At 42.3% G+C, this 21,739-nt stretch overlaps 1 protein-coding gene across 5 annotated transcripts in view; it reads left to right on the top strand.

Moving 5' to 3' along the window:
- Positions 1-21,477, top strand: part of epha3 (eph receptor A3) — a 111,549-nt gene extending 90,072 nt beyond the window's left edge. For 4 of the 5 annotated variants that reach the window (XM_037109943.1, XM_037109944.1, XM_037109946.1 and 1 more), the window contains 5 exons: positions 1,967-2,176; positions 4,935-5,084; positions 6,115-6,308; positions 12,847-13,002; positions 18,798-21,477. In XM_037109943.1, coding sequence (XP_036965838.1) covers positions 1,967-2,176; positions 4,935-5,084; positions 6,115-6,308; positions 12,847-13,002; positions 18,798-18,903 — 816 coding nt within the window. In that variant the 3' untranslated portion in view covers positions 18,904-21,477. Of the gene's footprint in view, positions 1-1,966; positions 2,177-4,934; positions 5,085-6,114; positions 6,309-12,846; positions 13,003-17,033; positions 17,152-18,797 lie in introns of all 5 variants that reach the window. The other variant, XM_037109945.1, reaches the window with a different exon arrangement.
- Positions 21,478-21,739: the final 262 nt, after the last annotated feature.

Raw genomic sequence — 21,739 nt, 5'->3', positions numbered from 1 at the left:
ATAACACAGACAGACGCACACAAACACACACTAGAATGGATCATGAGAGACACTCTGAGGCAGTTGGGGGGAAAAACATGCTTGGAGACTAAGGAAAACACACCAGAGAACATCTCAGTGAGGTGAATAAAGTTTTTTTTTTTCCACCTGCACAGTATGGAGTCCGATCAATCATTGAGCTTCAGGTCATTCTGTCAAACAGTACAGTAAATCTTTGTTTTTTGCATTTTAAAAATGACACCTGGCTGTACGCAGTCCAAACCACAGAGTCCACTGGGTTAACAGGATACAGAACAGCTAATAAATTGTCTGAATCTTTCAGGATATATATGAAAATGCTGATCAGTGACATTTGGTTCAAACTTGTTAAAAAAAAAACCCCTGAAATGTCCAACGATTTAACCTCAAAGTGTAGGACTCGATGACACATGGACAAATAGAGCACTATCCAAACCTTAACCCTAGATTTGACAAACTTAAAAGTTGTTTTTTGCTTCAAAATGTCTTTTAGTATAGATGAACTCGTACTTCCTGGATGCTATCAAATAATATATATTGCTTGTAATATACCAGTTTAGTCCACTGGCTAATAACCTGTATTCAGAGAAAATAAAATGACTCTATAGATTCCTGTAATGTCTCTTCCTAAGGGTCAGGATTAATAGTTGATTGTAGCAGTTGTGACTGAGCTGAACCCCTCACACAGAGCTTATCAAATGGCAACGCTTTATGAACTGCATCCCTACGACTCGTCTTGCCAGGGGTTGGATTTGATTCTTGCCATGCCTCTGTCTCTTGACGAGGAATGGACCTTCCTCGCTGAAATTAGCCAAAGCACAACAGCCAAGCCGCAACACTGGCATGAAAGCGTGTGTACCAATGCCCGTTTTAGCCCTTTTCCACATGTGTCTGCACAGTGTCCAGACACATGCAGCAGGGAGTAGCTGTTGTTTCCTGACATTTTTTTTTTTTTTTTCCCAGAGGCCTGTGCTTCATCCTTGAAAATGTGTCATACGTAGAAACACACGCATGAAAATCCATAGCCATTGTAGCTCTGTGCTCTGAGTCTACAAAGCTTTGAGGTGACTGAGCCAGGTGGTTCTGGCCACAAATTGCTCCAGACGAAACGGAATGTGAAGCGGGCCCAGTTGGATTTCAAAAGGGAAACACACTCATCTTACAGTCATGTCGCAAATTAGGTGACCTTTAGACTAAAACAGAGCAAACGAGTGCACATGAAGAGCAATGGAAGGCCACCAATTGTACTGGATGGATACATTATCCGCTCTCTTACAGTGTTTCACCATGTTCAGCATTTGCTGTCCTCTCTGTTGATATCTCTTTCCCAACCGCACATATAGGCTTACTAGTAAACACTCACCAGTGTAAAGCAGCGTAAACACTCCCGCTTGCCAATGCAAATAGAAAGGAAATGTGTTTTGTGTTTACATCTTGTCCAGGGTCTGTTTGAATGCCGCGTTTAACCGCTTTGCAAACAATTTGCTGAGCTAAAAATCCAGTTGAGATAACGAGGATTTGCACCACGAACACACGTCCCCGCTTTCCCTGTTTTTTTTTCTCTGAATGTCACAGATTAGGACACTCAGCTCAAGAGAAAGGGCTCTCGTTGGTCATCACATCAGCCATTATATAATAAATATGGAATAATAGTGGAGTAGATAGCAGTAAATGGATTGAACTAGAAAGACCGTTTCATTTATACGTTGGTCTAATCCTAATATCCATACATTACTGCCTTGGTATTTCACAGCTGAACTGAAGATGAGGTATGGAATGTCAAAGGTGGCTTTCAAAGGTTAATGAAAATGCTGCGGTTACTAATGTACGGAGCTTTCATTTTATGCAAATATTCCAAAAGGTCAGAGCCTTTGTGTTTTATGTAAAATATATTAAGAGTGTAGCATTAACAGCATACGCCTGCTCTTTCCTTCCTTCTCTCTTTCAGAAACATGATGCCCAGTTTACAGGCATCCAGCTGGTTGGCATGCTGCGTGGCATTGCCTCAGGCATGAAGTATCTGTCAGACATGGGCTACGTTCACCGAGACCTGGCAGCTCGAAACATCCTGGTCAACAGCAATCTGGTGTGTAAAGTGTCAGACTTTGGCCTGTCCCGAGTCCTGGAGGACGACCCGGAGGCTGCTTACACCACCAGGGTGAGCTGGAACAAAAACTCAATTAAGGACATAAATGACAGCGTGAATAAATATGTTGGGCACCGTCCCAGGGCAAACCCTTTATTTCCGGAATGTGTTAGTCACAGTAAAAGCTCCCTGAATGCAACAAAAAAGGGTGTGCTGTTCCCCCGTTAAATCAGCAGTTATTAATGTTCTTGTCTTTGTGGCTACCGAGTTCATAATCACATAAATTATAATGAAATGAACTACATATATACATACCTCCATCCTCGCTTGCCATCTCTCTCCCACACACATGTTGCATAATGAGGTAATCTTAGAAAACAGACGTGCACTGCATCGGTCTTCCATTCTCCTTGCATGGTGAGGGGAGAAGACCTCATAAAGAAAAGCAAATTTGTGGTGAGACTGACATTAATCCACAGAGCCTCACCTCCCCGAATCACAGTACAGAAACGGCCAAATATTTCACACACTGGGAGGGTCACGGAGACGACACATTAGGATGCATTATACTGACAAAAAGTAATATGTGTACACGAGTATGTGGAACAGAATTTGGTTCAGGTTCACCGCTTGTGGCATAAATGTCCTCTAAAGCATCTTTCATCATAATCTTTCAGTGGTATCATATATCACTTTTAGAGGTTTGGGTATGACTTTACAAGATGGTACTCTAAACTGTGAGTAGTTACTGAGGAGCAAGTAAGGAACGACTCAGGAATGACTTTATAGTTTATGAATTGTTAATGAATAATTCTTGAATAACTGTGATTTGAGGACTCTATAGTAGATACTGATGAGTTACTAGAGAACAGACTGGGAGATACTATATTAACGAATCATTAGGTAATGATTACTTTGCCATGAATATCTGAATTTACATGTTGACCACTTTTTTCATGAGTTGATGATAAACTATGAACTACCTGATTGGCACACACTTGTGAACTATTAATTACTGAATCATTAGTTACTCTGTGTATCTCAAGTAAAGTGAGACATCATACTGAGTAACAGATTCCTTAAACACTTACAACTGAATCATCCTTACTGAATCCTTACTTGCTCCTCAGTTACTGCTCATATTTTTCCGTCCCTTTTTGTAAAGTGTTACCCCTGCCCTCTGTCTCTGGCTTTTATTTCTGCAACCTAGGTGATATTTGAAGATTTACTTTACAACTTGGCCTCAACTCTCTTAACTTTTTTTTTATATATATAAAAACTGAGACCATAAAACCTGAACAACAGTGACAGTTTGGACTGATTTGATTTAGAGCTTCCATAGTAACGTCAACTGTGGAAACATTCTCAGTGCTCGGACATTCTCTGAGGATATTTCTTGCAACACCCTGAATAGAAACCTCAAGAAGACAAACCCCAAAAAGAGACAATTCAGTTTTCGAGAAACAAGTATCAACATCTCGGCGGTAGGCCAGCGTCAGTTTGAGGAGATTTGCGCTGGACCTATTTTACCATATTTAACATGTTTCAGTTGTTGAACCATGCGTCACAGAATTAAACACTATCGACAGAAGTGCCACACTTAAGGCATTTATCTGTGTGCGTGTGTGCGAGTATGTGTGTGGTCGTCTTCATCGTAGGATCCTGTGGTCTAGACCGTTCGTGCAGCCCCTTTAAACACAGTATAATTTTCTGGCTGAGAATTGCTTGTCAAATAAACAGTCAGCGTGCCGTTTGCCTTTCTCCCAGAAATACATAATCTAAAATAATAAGACAGAATAATAAACTCTGCCATGTTACAGTAACTAACAGCACTCCACACACGCTGGCAGATGTCCATCCCTCAGTGGAACTTTCTTTTCTTTTAATGTCTGTAGCCTCGACTTTTCAAGCAAAATGGATGATTGACTTTGTGTGTTTTTGTGCACGTGAGTCAAGCGCGTGTGCGGTGTTCACACATCTCGCACTCTGACCTCTGCATGGAGCAGGTGTGACAGCGGTGTTTCTTTATGGATCAGGCAGAATAAGACTGGGCTTCTTAGCAAAGCAGCGCGTGTGAATGCACAGCACCAGGCGAGAGCCGAGCGACTTGGCCGATGTCTCTGTTAGCTTTGGCTGCCGCCAGCCTCCTTTCCGCAGCCACATTTTCTTCATTTGTCCTGCTTCTCAGCTCGGTTGATGAATGTAGCAGACACGACAGTGAGAATTTCAGCAGGAAACTTTGGATTATGGTTTTATTAATGTGTCTTTTCCTTCTTTCTTTAAGGTTGATGCCAATACCCTTTGATTAAAACTAAATATGACCTACATTTATATTGTTGTACAAAGGATCAGAGTCACTTTATATGGCTACACTAAAATCCAAATTTCATAGAACAATATGTCAATTTCCAATATTTTTGTCTTGCTTGCCTTGTGACGGAGCAAAAATATTCAATCGGACATTGAAAATTTCTTCTGAAGGTTTCGCTGCAGGCCCTCCTCACCACATTACAATAATATTTCAGATAACTATTACAGTTTGGATCTGAGGTTGAAATCACTGTGCTCAGTCCAAACCACAGAGTCCACTGGGCTAACAGGATACAGAACAGCTTTTGGATTGTTTGAATCTTTCAGGATACATATGCAGGCCTGTGGATGTGACAGAAACCAGAGTGTATCGTGTATATACCCAATATTACATACATGTATCATGTAGCCCAAGAACATGGTAAAATAGGTGCCAAGACTGTGTGAGAATATTTTGAATGATTCACTGACTGGATTACTGATGGACTGATTAATCTTACTCTCGCTCTTTGTTTTTCAGGGAGGTAAGATCCCCATCCGGTGGACGGCTCCAGAGGCTATTGCCTATAGGAAGTTTACATCAGCCAGCGATGCTTGGAGTTATGGCATTGTGCTCTGGGAAGTGATGTCATATGGGGAACGGCCATACTGGGAGATGTCCAATCAGGATGTGAGTATTGCCATTGTGCCAAGTTAAATTCCCTTAGCAGCGGCGACTGTGTGGCGCGCCCACCACTGCAAGCAGTGCTGCCAGCCTCGATGGGAAGGAAGTTAAGGCACCAGCATCTCCCAATGATCAACCCCGTCTCCTAAAAATTGTTTTTTGTACAGTGGTAAATAGTTTTCGTGATTATGTATGTTGGCTGAGACAGCGTTTCTTTCAATGGATAAAATGAGCAGTGTTTGGAGATGCAAGGTGGTGGTCATGGTGGACGTACAAAGTGGAAGATGTTTGTGGTCAGGTTAAGGCAACAAAAGCACGTTGGTGATGGAAACAGGGAGATCGGGATTTAGGGTAAATTCCTAAGACCTCAAGTCACTGCTGTGTGAAAGAAGAGATCAGGAACTTCCTCTAACTTGAACCAAAGGGCTGACGGCACCAACACAAAATCATGAAATAGTTGAATGATGCTGTTGCCAATGCAAGTGGAACGTGTATTGCACGTTTCCCTATGTTGGTGTGAACACTAAATGGTGGGAGCAATTTACAGATATGTTCAGTAGCGACATTTTTGCAACTTGCCAGGTACATTAATTAACAACATTTCAAAACATTTGCTGTTGAAAACTTTAAGTTACATATCATAGAATGAATGACATTATTAGGGTGTAGTGCAGCATGTCTTGAATGGTTCTAAAAGGCTTGCCGTATTATATTAATTCAGAAGTGGCTCATTTGCAGCATTATGTCATTTAATTTATTAAGCTCCCTATTCATCGAAGCAGAAACTTTTTTTTTCTCCGCTGGATCCATTTCATGTCACAACTAGCTCCAAAAAGCAGTAGCTTAACGGATTAAGTTTTGTATCAAAAAGTTCCGTGTGCATAATCCACTACTTACACTCAGGGCATAATGATATATTGAACATCTCTATAAGGGTTTTAAAGCCCTGATGACAAAACAGCCGTAATGACTAGAACAGAACATATTAGATGTTTTGATACTGATTTCCATCCTTGACTTTCCCACCCACATCTAGGTAATCAAGGCTGTGGATGAGGGTTACCGCCTGCCCCCGCCCATGGACTGCCCCGCCACCCTCTACCAGCTGATGTTGGACTGCTGGCAGAAAGAGAGGAACAACCGGCCCAAGTTCGAACAGATTGTCAGCATCCTGGATAAACTTATCCGTAACCCCGGTAGCCTCAAAATCACAGCCAACACCACGTCCAGGTATGAGAAACATACTGCATGTTTTTATTTGTTCTCACTTTGGAGATTTGCTGCTTGCGTATGAAGAACGTTGGGTGTCTGGCAGTTGGTTGAATTAATGAGAGAGTTGCCATCCGGTTTCAGCAGGTACTTGTTTAGTAATCGTAATCGTTTATGTTATCACACAATTAAAACAATAAAGCCAAGACTGAACAATGCAGTCACTTTTTTTTCCTGGTGACGTTTTGCTCCTGCTTTTGCTTCCCATGTAGTTGACTAACAGACACCTGGCTCCAGGAAGTCCAACACTTCCCATTATGACTTCAATGCACAGCATTATGGGCCGGTCAATACATAGCATGCTTAGTGATCAGCTAAGACCTTTGTTTTATTGTCCGCGAATGAAGCACAATTCCTGGTTAATAGACGATAAAAAAGACAAAGTGATTCAGTTTTTCAGGGGGAAAAGGAGGTTATGTATTAGCATTTAATGTCTTTCTCCCCCGGTGCACTTCTGTTTGTTTTTGGAGCCAGGCGCTACAGGAGCTCGACATAAATATTGCCTTCCTGCTTCCTGTGTTTGCAGGGTGTTACTTGAGAATTAGCACGACTTATCACATCATCCCCCCCATATTTACTTAAAACTATTTGTTTTCCTCATCTTTCCCTTTCCCATGCAGTCTAATGTCATATTCCCCTTGTTGTTATGCTGGGGTTTTTTTTTTTTTGTTTTTTTTTTGTTTTTTTTTTTACCCCCGTCTTTACCAGCTCTTATACTTTCATCCTTTGTTGGGGCCACGACTCTTTCCCAGGGGGCTGCGGGGAACCAGGGCAGCCCATGCACAGTTGTCAATTCTCAGCCGGGAGTGGGGGGGGGGGGGTCTGCGGCAGACGGCCATGGTATTATGGAGAAGTCAAAACTCATAACATTGACTAATGATTTCTTAAGAAAGTGAAAATAGGTCCCTTGGAGTTTGCATGTAATTTCCCTGATTGGCTTTTAACACCGGGCGAGCACAGGCCGGCCGACAGAGGTGGCTGGGGTGATTTATGAGAACTGTGTATGTACGTGTGTGTCTGCGTGTGAGTGTGTGCGGCGATGGCAGTTGCGCAGCGGGAGCAGCTGCACTCAGCTCCACACACCTCGTTTGTCTCAGAGCTGTCCTGGCTCTCTAATGGAGCGCCCCACCTCCTCCACGAAGCCCAGACCAACGCCTGGGACTGGGGTAGAGCATCTAGGGTGGGACCTGGTCACAGTTTACTGTCCCTGCATGAGGATGGAGAGGGACCGGGGTCATCAGGCTAAGGTTGGCGGTCCGGGACTAATTATGGGCCAACAGGAGTCCAGACAGGGTCAGAAGCCTACTGTCTATCCAATTGGCTCTACAGGACACATAGAACATGAATTCCGAAAGAAACACTTCTTTGTAGGCAGCAAGAAACACGCCAGAACACAACTCCTTCTAAATACACGTCAGTCACTGTTAATGTGCAGTGGTCAGTACATATGTAGTTGCTTTGGGCTTTCTACGTAACAAACGTTTTCCCCCCAAGCCATACAAGGCAAAATGAGTAATGACAAGCTTCTGTAAACCTGTAACAATAAATCACATCTATTACATTAGCCCTCGCCGTAACTCAAACAACCTCTGTCTGGAGACTAAAGGTCCGTTAATTTCCAGTAGTTAGGGCTGGGCTGGAAATGGGGTTTGAAACAAAAGCAAAGCCGTTCCCTGGTGAAGGGCTTGGAGGGAAGTAACCAGGACTGGGGCCGGGGCCATGGCCCACAGAAGGAGGTCTATGCTGGTGTGGATCTTGGCCTGTAGGGTCAGGTTGGGACTGGGAATGGAAATGGGAGGAAAGTTTTCAATTAGTGAAAGGAGACCAGTTTAGGGTACTAAAGAATGCAGACATGTATGCAAAAGTGCCCAGACAGGAAAGTGACTATTTGGAAAGGTCCTTTCAAAAAATACTTGGCAGGTGTTTGGATGGCCCATTTGTCTTTCTCTTACTAACTTTAATCAATCAGATTAACGGTAGAATAACACAAACAGAACCCCTGAGTTGAGATATGTATGACAAAGGATGTTCAAAATGGCGATAGTCTCATGATTTGGGGACATTGTTCCAGCGCGTGCTAAGAATACAGTTCAAATGCATGAATACAGAGAGACAGTTAGTAGTTAAGAGTTGTAGTTAATATATGATTGATTGATTTTCAGTACTGGGCTGCTAGTATTAGCCACTTACTTTCGTTGCTTTCCGTCAAAAATGGCTCTGAACATGACCACCAGTTGGGAAGTCATACTCTTGCCACAGCCAGGTGAGAAAAAAAAGCAAAAACATCTTATTCTATCTTATTTTTCGTTTCATCCAGTAAAAGAAATAATGATCTTGAAAACTGAATGGGTGATACAAGATTGGTATTTTGGCATTGCCGACAAAGAGGATTAGAGTCCAGGACCGTTCAATGAAATCACCCAAATGCCAATATTTTGTCTCCTAATGACAACTAAAACTCTTCACTGAAACGTTGGCAAGTGAGATGAATTAAGAGTTCAGCGTAAGAGCCGTGCATGCCTGACTGGAATCCAATCAAAATGTTACACTTGGATTAGTTTTGGGTTAATAGCTTCCCTCGGACCACCTGAGTAGTATTGATTTGGCGTGCATCAAATCCATCAGCCAGCAGAGGACAGCGAATGGACACATCAACGTCTCGGCTCAGAGTCCTAACGTCGGTCCAGTACAGAACCGTCAGTCTAACCTCTACCAGTGACATCCTGGGAATTGTCCTACTAACACAGTGAGACTTGAATTCCTCCCACTCCGTCCTGCCCACATGTATCTGTTCAAGCTCCTCTCCTCATCCTCCTCGCTCCTCCCCAGAGAGCTCTAAAAACAAGAGACTACACAGCCCTGGTTATTTAGAGGTCAAAAGAATGAAAGATTGAGCAGAAAAAAGGGGAAGGGAAATGAAAACGAGAAGAACTTTATTCTTTCTCCGGTGTATTTATGCTTCCTTCTGTTCGAGCGGGTGTTTTCTGCATTCTTATATGGTGCTAAGTCCACGAGGGGTTTTGAAACCCCCCCCTGCCTTCAGACAGATGCTTCCTTTTGTCTTTATTTTCCTCTCCATCGCTTCCCTCTGTTTCCCGGTTTTCCTCTCCAATCATCTTGTCTCTCGAGTTGCTGTGAGATGTTGCTGAAGATCTTATAACAAAGGAAACAAAGAAAATGATAAGGGAGGGGAAACAAGGTCATTTGCAGTTTATCTCTCCGAGGAGACAGGAGAGGGGAAAAAGAAAGGAGGAGGATGAAGGGGAAGATGAGATCCGAGGAGAAAAAAACTGAACAAGAGGGGTACAGGAGAGGAGAGGATCAATAATCCTGCAAAAAAGATGAATGTTTTATCCTGACAGCCCCGAAAGTGAGAATCTAAGAAATTGTGGATATAAATATATTTTTGTCCCAATATTCATTTCAGCAAAAGTCAGTCATAACTATTCATTCAAGCTTTCCTTCATGCCGCCTTGAAAAAAATAGTCACTTACAGCTCCACTGTCCTCTCAGGGAGATTCACACACTAGCTTCTGTTCCCCTCATGCACCCCCCAATCCCCGATTCCCTTCTTTTCCTACAAACAAGTCTCTCCAGGGGGTCCTGGGGGGCCCTCAGAATTTTGACAGACCTCTGATCTGGCAGGAAAAGACTCAATCATTGTAACAACACCCACTCCAGTGCCTCAAATGCATCTTTTTTCCTTTCCCCTTTTTTCCTGCCACAGCTTGAGATGTCATCTCGCTTCTCTTCCCTCTGTTTACCTCTTTGTTAGCTTCGCATGGTGTTTTTGGCAACGTTGCTCGATGGTTTTCTACTGTGATAATCTATTGATTGTGTTATGCCTCAAAGTCAAAATACACGACATCCACATGAAGGGAACGAAGCATATATTGTAGTTTTCCAGTGCTACAAGTGACTAAAGTTAAAAAGTTACCCCTGTGAGTGCTTGGGGAACTTTTTATTTCTCACTTCTTCACAATAAGAGCATGCGTAGATGTTAAATTCAGCAAATAAGAGCTCTTTTGTCACTCCACCTTTCTTCTGAGGGAGATGCACGTATGTCTGATTGATTCAAGTTTATCATTTCACAAACAATATTTTTAATTCCAGTGCACCTACTTTGTAAAAATATCTTAAACCTTTTTTCTTGGTACTAGAAAGTGTTTCAGTCAAGTTTTTCAATCCTTGCAAATGGATTACATTGCTAATAACCTAATCATAGGTGATATTTCCCAGATTCTCACACATGAAGATGCACACTGGCTCCAAACGTACCTGCCGATCCAAATCAGTCATGTAGAAGTGGACTTCCTGGTATTCTAATGAGTTTATTTACACGGCTATGAATAGTATCCCCACAGGGAGAACTACCCTTTTCCCTGTTCTGTCCTGCCTTGTTTGCAAGACTGAATTCCCTTGTGTGCATTTGTGTGCGTGTGTGTGTGTGTGTGTGTGTGTGTGTGTGTGTGTGTGTGTGTGTGTGTGTGTGTGCCAGTCTTGACGTAGGTGCCTTTGTCTTTGTTGCAAGGCAGGTGCAGCCTTTCTTTAGAACAAAAGGGGAGCGTTTGCAGCCCACTTTTGAACACTACCCACAAATTTAGCAATAAAACAAACAGAATGCGTTATCCGTTACGCTTGATTGGTCATTGTGTTGGGAGACCCAGACTGACCCCGATGTGTTTTATTGGCCTGGTTTCCTCCTTCTCGCCCCGATGCGATCAGGTTTCACGGGAACAAAGTGAGACACATTTGTGTACCGCATCCGCGGTGACATCAGAGATCAGATGCTGATAAATCTTCAGTGTCTTCTCCGCTCCCCTCTGCTCCTCTCTGTGCGTCTGTCTCCCTCTCTCGCACTTCCTCCTCCCCTCTTCCCCCCAACGTCTTCGGCAACCATCAATCAGAGCGAGTCAGCGCAGAGCCCGCAGCCTTTTCCTTCACCCTCTACTGTTGACTGAGCACTCTAAAGCCCAACGCGGTGCATTTAATTTGATTTGATCCAATTGAAGCCATCAGGTCTAATCAAATCTAAAATTGCATTTCGCCGCATGGCACATGTACAGCAGGAAAACGGTAATGACATTAGACGGAAACCGATGCTGCTTTTGTTAGTAAAGTTGTCTGTGAATATGTTAAATATATTATGGAAATATTTTCTGTGACGGTTTGATTTCCCCCCTGTATTCAAAGCCCAAAGGCACTTTGCAGGTTCAGTGTATATCAGTATGTAACAGTTTGTGGGGATCGCTGATGAGCGCCGTCTGGTTTTTGTTTAGTCATGTATAGGTGTGCCAGCACAGCAAATGTAAAAATGTATGAATCTAAGTATGAGTTTGATATGATTAAAGCATTTTATACACGTTTATAATGTTATAATGTATAACATGTTTTAAATTCAATTATTTAATCTTCTTCCACGCCATTCATTCCTCTTCTAGTTTCCCTTCTTTAATCAGTTTCAGGTTTTTATAACGTACCACCAACATTGTACAGCTACAGAAATCATACCACTTTTACACCAACATTATCATGTATGTGTTTTTTTTAAAGTATGTAGGTAACCCACTAAAAATTGTTTATTCACTCCTTTCGCATTGCCAGGAGACCAGTCGTGCTGGAAAAACGGGGAACGACAGAAAGCAGCAGATCATAAACCTCACCAGAAAAAAAAAAAAAAATCCAGACAACGTTAAAAAAAAAGTCTTAAACATTCTGAATTACACACACTACATTTTTTCCAGCACTGGTAACAGAATGTGCTGAGGAGTGAGACCTCTCGGTCCTTTCATGAAGCGTACAAGTGAAATAAAAAAGATGTGGTTGAACCTTCACATCTAACATGATCAGTCAGAAAGAGTTGTAGATCAAGTTCAGAAGTGGTGCTGATGAACATGATTATGACGTATTCAGCCCCGGAGCCCGTCATGACTCTGTGACTCAGTGTCAGCAGTGCACAAATGATGGCAAGTCGGTGATGAAAGATCTGTTCACCCAGCTTCAAATGAAACACTGACTGCTGCCAAAAGGTATAGCAGCAATAATCAATTAGTAGTATCAATGGTTTGAACAGGAATGAAGAAGTGGGGAACTCTCTGCAACGTACAGTAAGGCGGTGCTGATGGTGCTGCCTGCTCGTCTCTGCTTCTGCCAGAGTATGCTACACCGCCCGCTGTAAATATGCTTGCAACAACGTCGCAATCGTTGCAGCCATTGAAGCTGCTGCTCAGAAAGCATTCCAGGTGCCCTGTCCTCATACTGTCCACCTGCGGGCTTTGATTTCCCCGGGGGGGGGGGGGGGAGTGACTGACAAGAACGGGGCATATATGTTCCGAACAAACTCCATACTATGCATTGACTTTGACATCAATGAATGAGATGGCTGACAGAAAAAAAAGCAGTTTTGAACTGACGATTTGATGTGTCACTTGATGATCTGATTCCTCTGCCTTCGTGTTCCTGTAAAATCTTTAACGATACTCCGCCTGTGTCTTCTCAGGCCGGCCAACTTGTTGTTGGACAGGAGCAGTTCAGAAGTTCCCTCCGTGGGTACGATGGCTGACTGGATGGATGGAATGAGGACTTTGCCCTGCAAGGAGGCCTTCTCTGGGGTCAGCTATAGCTCCTGCGACACCCTGGCCAAGACCTCCACAGAGTAAGACAACCACACACAGATACACACACACACACACACACTGAGCTTCTCTGGCTATTCATGTCAGCAGTGTATACAGGGCCCCAGTACCCGTGGCAAGACCCAGGAATTTGAAGAGGCTCTTGGTGAAGTTTATACTCACACAAACACACACACACACACACACTCTTGTTCTCAGAGAGTAAAGAAAGCTATAGAGCCCTTACCAAAGGTGTCCAGATGAGAGTCATGGTAATTCATAATGACAGGCCTTTAGCCACGCTCTCAATGTTGCAAGTACGACCACAGAGGGAGAAGGTGAGAGCGTCAAAAGACAGAGCGATAAAGAGAGAAAGGAAAGTTCCATATGGGAGAGAAACTATTGAGGGAGAGAAGGAGAGGGGAAGGCTTGACAAGATAAAAGCAGAGCAGAGAGAGGGGGCCTTTGAACGAGCAGATAAAGGCAAAGCTGTCAAATAGGTATGCATGGCACTCCTCTATACCGTGACACGTTAAAACACAAAGCCAAGAACTGTCAGAAAATTATTTGGGAGGAAATCTGGAGGAATCGCATTGAATGGGAGCACGCTGCAGGTCGTACAGTATGTTTTGTCTACAGTGAACAGATCCAGAGTTCTCTCTGTTGAGCTAAAGTTAATCGACATCCCCTTGTAATGTAATCATGATACATAAGCTAACAGCAAGATATAACGCCAACTACCGAGGCCAACACACAGTGTTACGCTGTAAGATGCAGTCTGGCCGGGCTACAGAGCAGCTTCTTTCCTCGAGCTGCGATGTATCTCTAATCATTCTCAGCTCTCCGCCATAAAAAGGAGTTTATGACTCACCCGAACCACGAGTCGGAATCCAACCCAATGACAGACACTGAGAATAACTATGTAGAAATAACTGATCTTCTTCTAATGGTCCCATTTAGCTTTTATAGGTCATATAAAGGCGTCAGTATTAATTTGAGACCATTTTTTTTATATCTGTTCCATGACAAATCTGTTGGCAAAATGTGTTTTGTAGCAAATGTGAAGCACCCAGATGTTTTTCTTATGCATGGACTTTTATATGGTTATGTTTAGGCACCGCTGATTCTCTTAATGTGGCCATGCGTTGGTTGTTTTTGGTTAAAAAAAAAAAAAAAGTGGATGTCAGTTGAGTGTGTACAGTTCTGCAGTGCGAGGAACTTTTTGGTGTGAAGTTATTCTCGGGCCGAGGCATTTTATTTGAAATGGACTTTATAGGCACGGAGACAGGGAGTAAAAAGTGGGACTCTGCTGACGGGATCTCCACGCTGACTAAAGGGTCTGAGGTAGTGGATCAGATCGTGGTCAGTCCTGCACTTAAAACGACTTAAATGAATTATGAATCCCCGGCACAGTGTTAATAAATCCTGAGATTAAACCGATAAACAAGCCCTCCCCCAGACTCACAGATAAGAGTGCAGCTACTTCCCGGTCTTCTTCTTCTCTCTCTCTCTTCTCTCTCCCTCCCTCCCTCTGTGGACCTGCTGCTGCTTTAATTGATGTGGAATGTGACCGGGTAAATAATTGGACGTTTCTAATCATTGTGATCAAAGCGGCCGTTCGCTGTGGTGACGGCAGCAGTGGCGGGGCGGTCGAGGGGGGGGCGGTGTAGCAGTGGTCAGCGCTGCAGTCAGCTGTAACTGCTGTCAATAACTTACCAAACCGCCAACCGTTTCTACTGATGGGCGGAGAAGAAGCAATGTGTACGAGATGAGGTGAAAAATGGTGTATGTGGGTAAAGAAAAGGAGAGTTTAAATCTTCTCACATGGACGCCTACTGTAGAACCACATATCTTACAGCTTCAATGAGAAAAGGGAACTCTGACGCTTTACACCAGAGGAGCATGAAGCAAAATGCAGCTTTACTTGAGAGTGTTGACTCACTGCTGCGAAAGTCTTTTTAATGATGATTTCCGCTTGTCATTCTCGACACAAACACACATTTTTGCTCTTGACATCTCTCGTCCCATTCATTCACTGAATACGTTTCTAATTACTGAAAAGTTCCCCTCATTCAACATGTTCCAAAACAAAAAAAAGAGCCCACACTGCACCACATGGAAATGCACATTAGGTATCGACAGAATACACAGCAGATAAACTGCCCTGGAGTAACCTTGCGCTAAAGAAATCATCTTAGTCTATGATGCGTCTCCATAGCTTGATGCTAAATTGGATCACTGCAGTATTAATCCACTGAAGGCTGAAGCTAAGGCACCCAAGGCTTGCTCAGCTACAAGGCTAACAAACTTGGCTTGAGACCGGGGCATTGCTCAATATAGATCACTCTATTGATTTGTACAGTCTTAATCTAGTCCTTGATATTCAGCACAAGGCTCAGCGATGCTCTGACCTCCGAGGAGCAGTAATCATACTTGGCTGCAGTGTGCTGACTCATCTGCTGGAGTAATTTAAGTCCTTTTTTTTTTTTTTCCCCGAGATGGGATGGAAGGGATTGACTGAGGAATACTGCATCATTTGGACTTTTTTCTTCCTCTGGACAGGGTGCATGCAAAGTTCGTGTCAGGTATTTGATTAAGGGAAGTGGATGAACTTGGTCCTGAGCCTGGACACATGTGCCCGTGCGTGATAATAAAGTCATGCAGTGGTTAAATTTGATGGGTTTCTGTTTATGAAAAAAACACCAGAACTCACTTTTAAATTAACACTGTGGCATTCTTTAGGAAGGAACTTTCTGATGTTTTTGTGTTATTATGATGCGTAACCGAACCTCGTGTGTTTCATGTTGCAGCAGTTTATAATTATTCTGTCATTGTGTGTTTCTGACATGATTCAGGACACTCTCTCCTGATATTAAAAAAAAGGCTTATCTTATTAAGAGAAGGGTAATGTCAATTTACACTCATTTTCAAGCAACTCCTGGCGAGTACATTGACTCAAAAATGCAAAACATAACTTTTGTTGATGGCAGCACAACTGCTTGGATGCAGAACAGCATTAAGAGACAACAGTGATGAGTTGCTACATGTTTTCTAAAGTACAATGGCAATTTATTTTCAGGGTCTCCACAATTATCAAGATATCAAAACTTGGCTACATGACGGATTGCGATATATGATTTGTATTATAATGAATTAACTCAAGAACAATGTTATTGCACATGACTCCAAGTTCACCTCCTCATGAATTTACAATGTGTTACAACTTAACACTGTTGTGGCGCGGGTTTATGTTGTGATATGTCTTGTTGTGTTTGCTTTTCAAATGCCTTTCCACTCCAAAGTTTAAAGTAACAGGTTTTAAAGGCTTTAGATTATTAATGGTCATATCCCAGAAGCAAAGAGTCACAATTATATAAACTGAATCATAGTAAGGCTTAGTTATGACCTCAACCTCTATTGCAATTGTTGGGTTTTTTTTTAGCTTTCTCATTATTGTTATTTTTAACAGTTTTTAACTAAGATGTATTCTTTTTGTTAGAATTACTGTCCACCAGTGACACAAAATATTGTATTTTCTGAATCTTTTGAGGTCGTATATTTTGCTTACAGATACTTTCCATGGTACTTAAAGGTCTAAGGAGTATTTTTGGTAACATTTTACAGTTACCATTATTAACAAATGGTACATTCATGGTTAATTAAACTCTATTTAAAAGTCGTTTCACAACAAACCATGAAAAGTTTGTATAATATGTTGTAAATGGTTGATTGATATTTTTTAGTGCATCTACAAACATGGCTATTATAAAGTGCAACCTATGTTTTGGAACCTTTACAATTGTTATGTAAATGGTTACAACACTTAAATATTGATTAACTAAAGTAGAATTATCTTTATATTTACCATTTATTGGCTATTATATAGTGCTACCATATTTGTCATTCCTGTCTGTAACATTGTTTGTTTTTCTTGAATTGGTAAGTCAAATCTATATCATTAAGTCTGCATTATCACATTTAAAATGTACCTTAACTACCGTTCTAGAGGAAGCACATATTGACAACAACCAGTTGAAAGTGTTAATGTTTGCCCGGCTTGGCTGTTTCTCAGTAGAGTGGTTCTGATGGAGGTCCACGTCACACCAGCCACTTGCCCAGAATGGGAGCCGTCCATGGGAATCACCACTCTCTAACGCCCAGCTCCTCTCCGCCTCCTCAGGCTCTGGATGGTGGGTGGAGGACCAAGAACAACCATCACTAACCTACCTCCAGAACCACTGACTGGACTCTCACTTGTCTGACTTTTAAAGGGATAGTTAGTTGATAAAATGTCCTTTATGTAAGAATGGGACACCTCCTAAAGTCACACTGGTTGCTGCTGTTAATTGTAGCTGTGGTTACCTTGTAAGCTCAGTTAACCATGAAACTAATGAGCACCGGGGTAGTGTTGGCATTGTTTATGATCAGACTAGCATCTCCCGCAGTACAACAGTGGCTAGGGTGTAGCTAGTTAACATGCTAACTGTTATTTATTCACATTCTCTTGATAATTTGGGTTTTAAACACATTCTTACATATTGCAACTGTAAGTGATATTTTAGTAGTTGTGTTTCCAACCAGATATATTTGGAGACCTTCAAATAATGTTGTTGGTCTATATCAGAAATGAGGTCAATCTTAAGACAGCAAAAGATTTGGAACATTCTGAAGTACAAACTAGCATGACAGAGTTTTACCAATGAAAATATTAGACCTTAAAGCTCGTAATTTATTAACCTGTGCTTAATAGCTGTGGCGACAAAAATGTCCCAATGCTATTGTCTTTTAGTGGCATACTGTTTAAGTCAAAACCTCTTTTGTTTTTTTGTTTTTTAATGGTAAACTTCATGGAAAATACACAACAAATTGTTTCGTTTGCATTTAAAACATAACATAATTTGAGTAAACCATCCCTTTACATAGTAGCATCAAGTGAAGCAACGCTGTGATTCTTATCGCTTTCAGTTTTCTTGCTGGTCAAGACGTTTTCTAAATGTCTGCTTCTCGGGCTGCTCTGGAGAACAACACGCTCTGCTTGCATCTGAATAATATGAACTTTACCACGACACTAAAATGTCTCGGTAACACCACCACCGCAACACTGCTGCTTCTACTAATACTATTGTTGTTGCTACTAGATGGGCAGAAGAGATGAGCCTTAACGTGTGCCGTGACTTCTTGTGTACTCTAATCTCTGAAGTTATTTTTCCAGGTTGTTGTTTCTGTATATTTCAAAAAGGACTTGGATGTTTCAATGAGCTGACTAACTGCTGCGTGTAGTCAGTCATAACACACGTGAAACTGACGCTGTAGCTACACAAATGGTCTTTTCTTACACTTGAATGCATGTGACTAATCGTTTATGGGCTTCTACGATGTTTTAACAAGTTAACAGATTCCTTTGAATGAGAGCGTTGTATGCTACACATGTACCAGTGCTGCTCCTGTCCACATACTAGTCCCACTTCAATGCGATGTAGGAAACTAGGTCTCTTATGCCACCATGGCCCTGTTTCCTCCACTGACAGGGTCATAATAGCAGCTGTCAGTGGAGCCCCATAGGCCCACCTCTGTTTCCGTTAGTGATGGGAGAGTGGAGGCAACACCCCTCCCCCCTCTTATACCACCTCAAGAGATGTGGCAGCCCAGTGGCCTTCTGGGAAATGCAGTCCTTTGTGACTGACAGATGCAGGGGAGCAGTGCTGGGAGCATGTCATTAAATGTCACATGGGTGTCACATCCGCCAACACTAATGCGCATCTTTCCCCATCTTTTTTTTCTCCCCATCTTTCCCTCCATCACATGTCCGGTCCCACTCCTCTCTCCGCTCTCTCAGGGATCTGAAAAAAGTTGGAGTGACTATCGTTGGACCGCAGAAGAAGATCGTGAGCAGCCTCAAAGCCCTAGATTCCCACACCAAGAACGGCCCGGTACCTGTTTAAGACAAATGAACCCTGACGAATGAGAACACAGGAGACCTGTCTGTCGGTGTGGTTTGCTAATCACAGTCTAACACGGTGGCTTCGTATTTCAACAGGAAACGGATGGAAAAATATGATTAAAACGAGGGCTTCCATTGTTTTCGGTGAGAGACGATATTGCGTCCTGACAGAGGAGGAGCTCGGTGCGGCGCTGCCAGCTGACTCTTCAGCCCTCCGTCCCTTCATGCCCAAGTTCAGATGCCTTACAGACAAAAAAGAGGGTAGAAAAAGCGAAAAAGCCAAGGAGGTCAGAGAGACCTGGCCGGAGAGAGAAACTTGGACTGGACTAGGATACAGGGCAAGGACTGGACTAACATAAAGCCGGAGCTCTCCAATGCTGGCTCAGCTGGATTGCACAGCCTTCCCTTTACGGTTTTGAAAAAAAAAAAAAAAACGAAAAAGGGGGGGACGGGCATGCTCACAGTCTCCTCCCACCGCGCCTGTGGAACGAGGCGGTGAAACAGCTGAGATGCCTTGTGTAGAGGAGCACGGCCGACAGCAGCAGCTCGCCCCAGGATGTGGACCCCTTCCTGGACTAATGAGGTCTCGAGGCGTGAGATTTTGTTTGTAACTACCTACATTTATCGTCTCTATCCATGAAGGAGCCCGTACGGACACACACCTAGACAATAACCGAGCCGTCTTACTCCGTAGCTCTAACCTATAGCATTTGCATTCGGTAGACATGTCACATTGAAAAAAAGAGAAAAAAAAAGCAATAATTATGATAATCAGTTCAATAGTCTCATCGTATGGAAGCCATGAGTCCGCCACGTGTACAACGTATTGAATGCCGTGCTTTTCGAAAGGTACTGGGGCCATAACACACTTCACACACAAGAGTTTTCTTTATGGTGACATCTATGTTCTATGTGCTTCTGAGCAGATGTTGTACAGTTCCAGCGCCGTTCCTTCAACCCCGACGCCCCTTTTTTTGTGTGAAATCTCAGGATGTACACGTTAATTGTGCTACTTTCTTCGAACAAGGGGGGAAGAGAGAAACGAGAGAGGGCTGAAGAGCCCAGAGGGGCAAGAAAAAGAGGAAACTGTGAGAAGGAAATTGGAAAGAGGAAAAAAAAAGAACTTGAATAAGACGGAGCGGTGTCGTTAAGGCCGCCGGCTTCAGACAATTCTTGCTGTGTTGCGGAAGTGTTTAAAACTAGAAGTGAGTTTTGTTTTTTTTTTGTTTTTTTACTTGAGTTTTTTTCTTCAGGTAAGATTGGTCAGCATCATCAAACCTGCACATCAAGTGACACTTCTAAGGAACGGGATCTGTTTTTCCACGTACGAAACATTTAAAAAGGTCTGTTTTGCTTTGGACAGAATAACTTATTAACAAAAAATGCTAATTAGCCATTAATCCATAAATGCTCGTGTGTTTAATGCAAAAAGTAGAGTGCCTCCTCTCGTTGGGTTGGATCGTCGTGGGATCACTGAGCGAAAAGCTCCAGTTTTGATTTATTTGTCTGTTTTTTTGCGGGTGGGGTGGGGGTTTTTATCACTGCCCTAAACTAACAAGGTGTGAAAATGCCCTGAAAGAGATGCAACACTTCCAGAAAATGACTGCTTTCTGTATCCTAGTACATCATACTGTATGTCCAGGGTGGGATTTCCTAAAGGCACCTTAAAAAAAACGGAGATGATCTTTGTACTGTGAAGACTTAAAGATGTTTGACGTCACCCGGCCGATTCCTTCAGTGCAACATTTACCCAGTATTTCTAAACTGGCACTTTGGTACTTTGCGCTGTCGGATGGGTAATATCTTTAAGCTTCTTCAGAGCACTTACCGTAGTACAAAACTATTTGAGCACTTTGACTGGACGTTTTATTGCCTTGGCTAATGGACAAAGGTGATTTTCGGTGCTTTTGGGAACCCCGGCCCTGTCCATCGTGTCAGTCGGTCCTCTGTTACTCGGTCTTACCTGTGGATGCTGCTGTTGCTGCTATGCGTTTCTAATTAGCATGTACATACTGTAAAACCATCGTAATGATAGCAACTAGCGCTACAGATCCCACTATATGTACATGGCCATCCTTCTTTGTACAAATGTTTGTATGTATAAAAGAATAAATAAAAAAAATTGTGCAACATTTTTAATTAAAAAAAAGAGACAAAAATCATCTGTATTATATTTTATCTTATTTTGAATTATATGTCTGCTCTGTTTTTTTTCTTTTCTACAATAAAAAAGGCAATTATGATTACATTATTATTTATTTGTTAACATTATACAGCGCAATGATGATGTTTTTTTTGTTTGTTTTTTCTGTAGCATACAGTAAATTATGTGTCAGTGCTATCTGTGTTTTTGGTTTTTTGACTTACTTTATAAACCTGGGACATCTGAGAGAGCAATACTGTTATGCCCCCTATCCCTCATCTTCTGTCTCAAGACTGACCCGTGTGTCTGTGTGAGAGTTTACGTGTGCAAATGTAGATGGCCTTGTCTACTAATGTAAAATGATTTGTAGTGGAAACATTTATATTTTTATAATAAATATTGGCAAAATATTTTCCAAAAAATGGACAATGATAGAGCTGCTCCTGTGTTTTCATTGCATCCCGTCACCGTGTTGCGCGCTGGCAAATAATTTTTTGGGCTTCTCTTCTAACTGTAAGCATATTTCCATATGTTGAAAAGATCAAGTCAACCACTCATAACTCAGATGTCATCTCTCTCTTTTTTTTATTATACATTCCACAGATCAATCTTTTGGCACATCCTGCCTTCTACGGGATAAAAGCCAGCAATCATTCGGCTGACATATATAGTGTACGGGACAGGTGTTTCAAAT

Source organism: Acanthopagrus latus, chromosome 9 (assembly GCF_904848185.1).
Source record: "Acanthopagrus latus isolate v.2019 chromosome 9, fAcaLat1.1, whole genome shotgun sequence".
NCBI classification, from domain to species: domain Eukaryota; kingdom Metazoa; phylum Chordata; class Actinopteri; order Spariformes; family Sparidae; genus Acanthopagrus; species Acanthopagrus latus.
The sequence above is the reverse complement of the archived record's forward strand: the minus strand, read 5'-3'. Positions and strand labels throughout refer to the sequence as shown.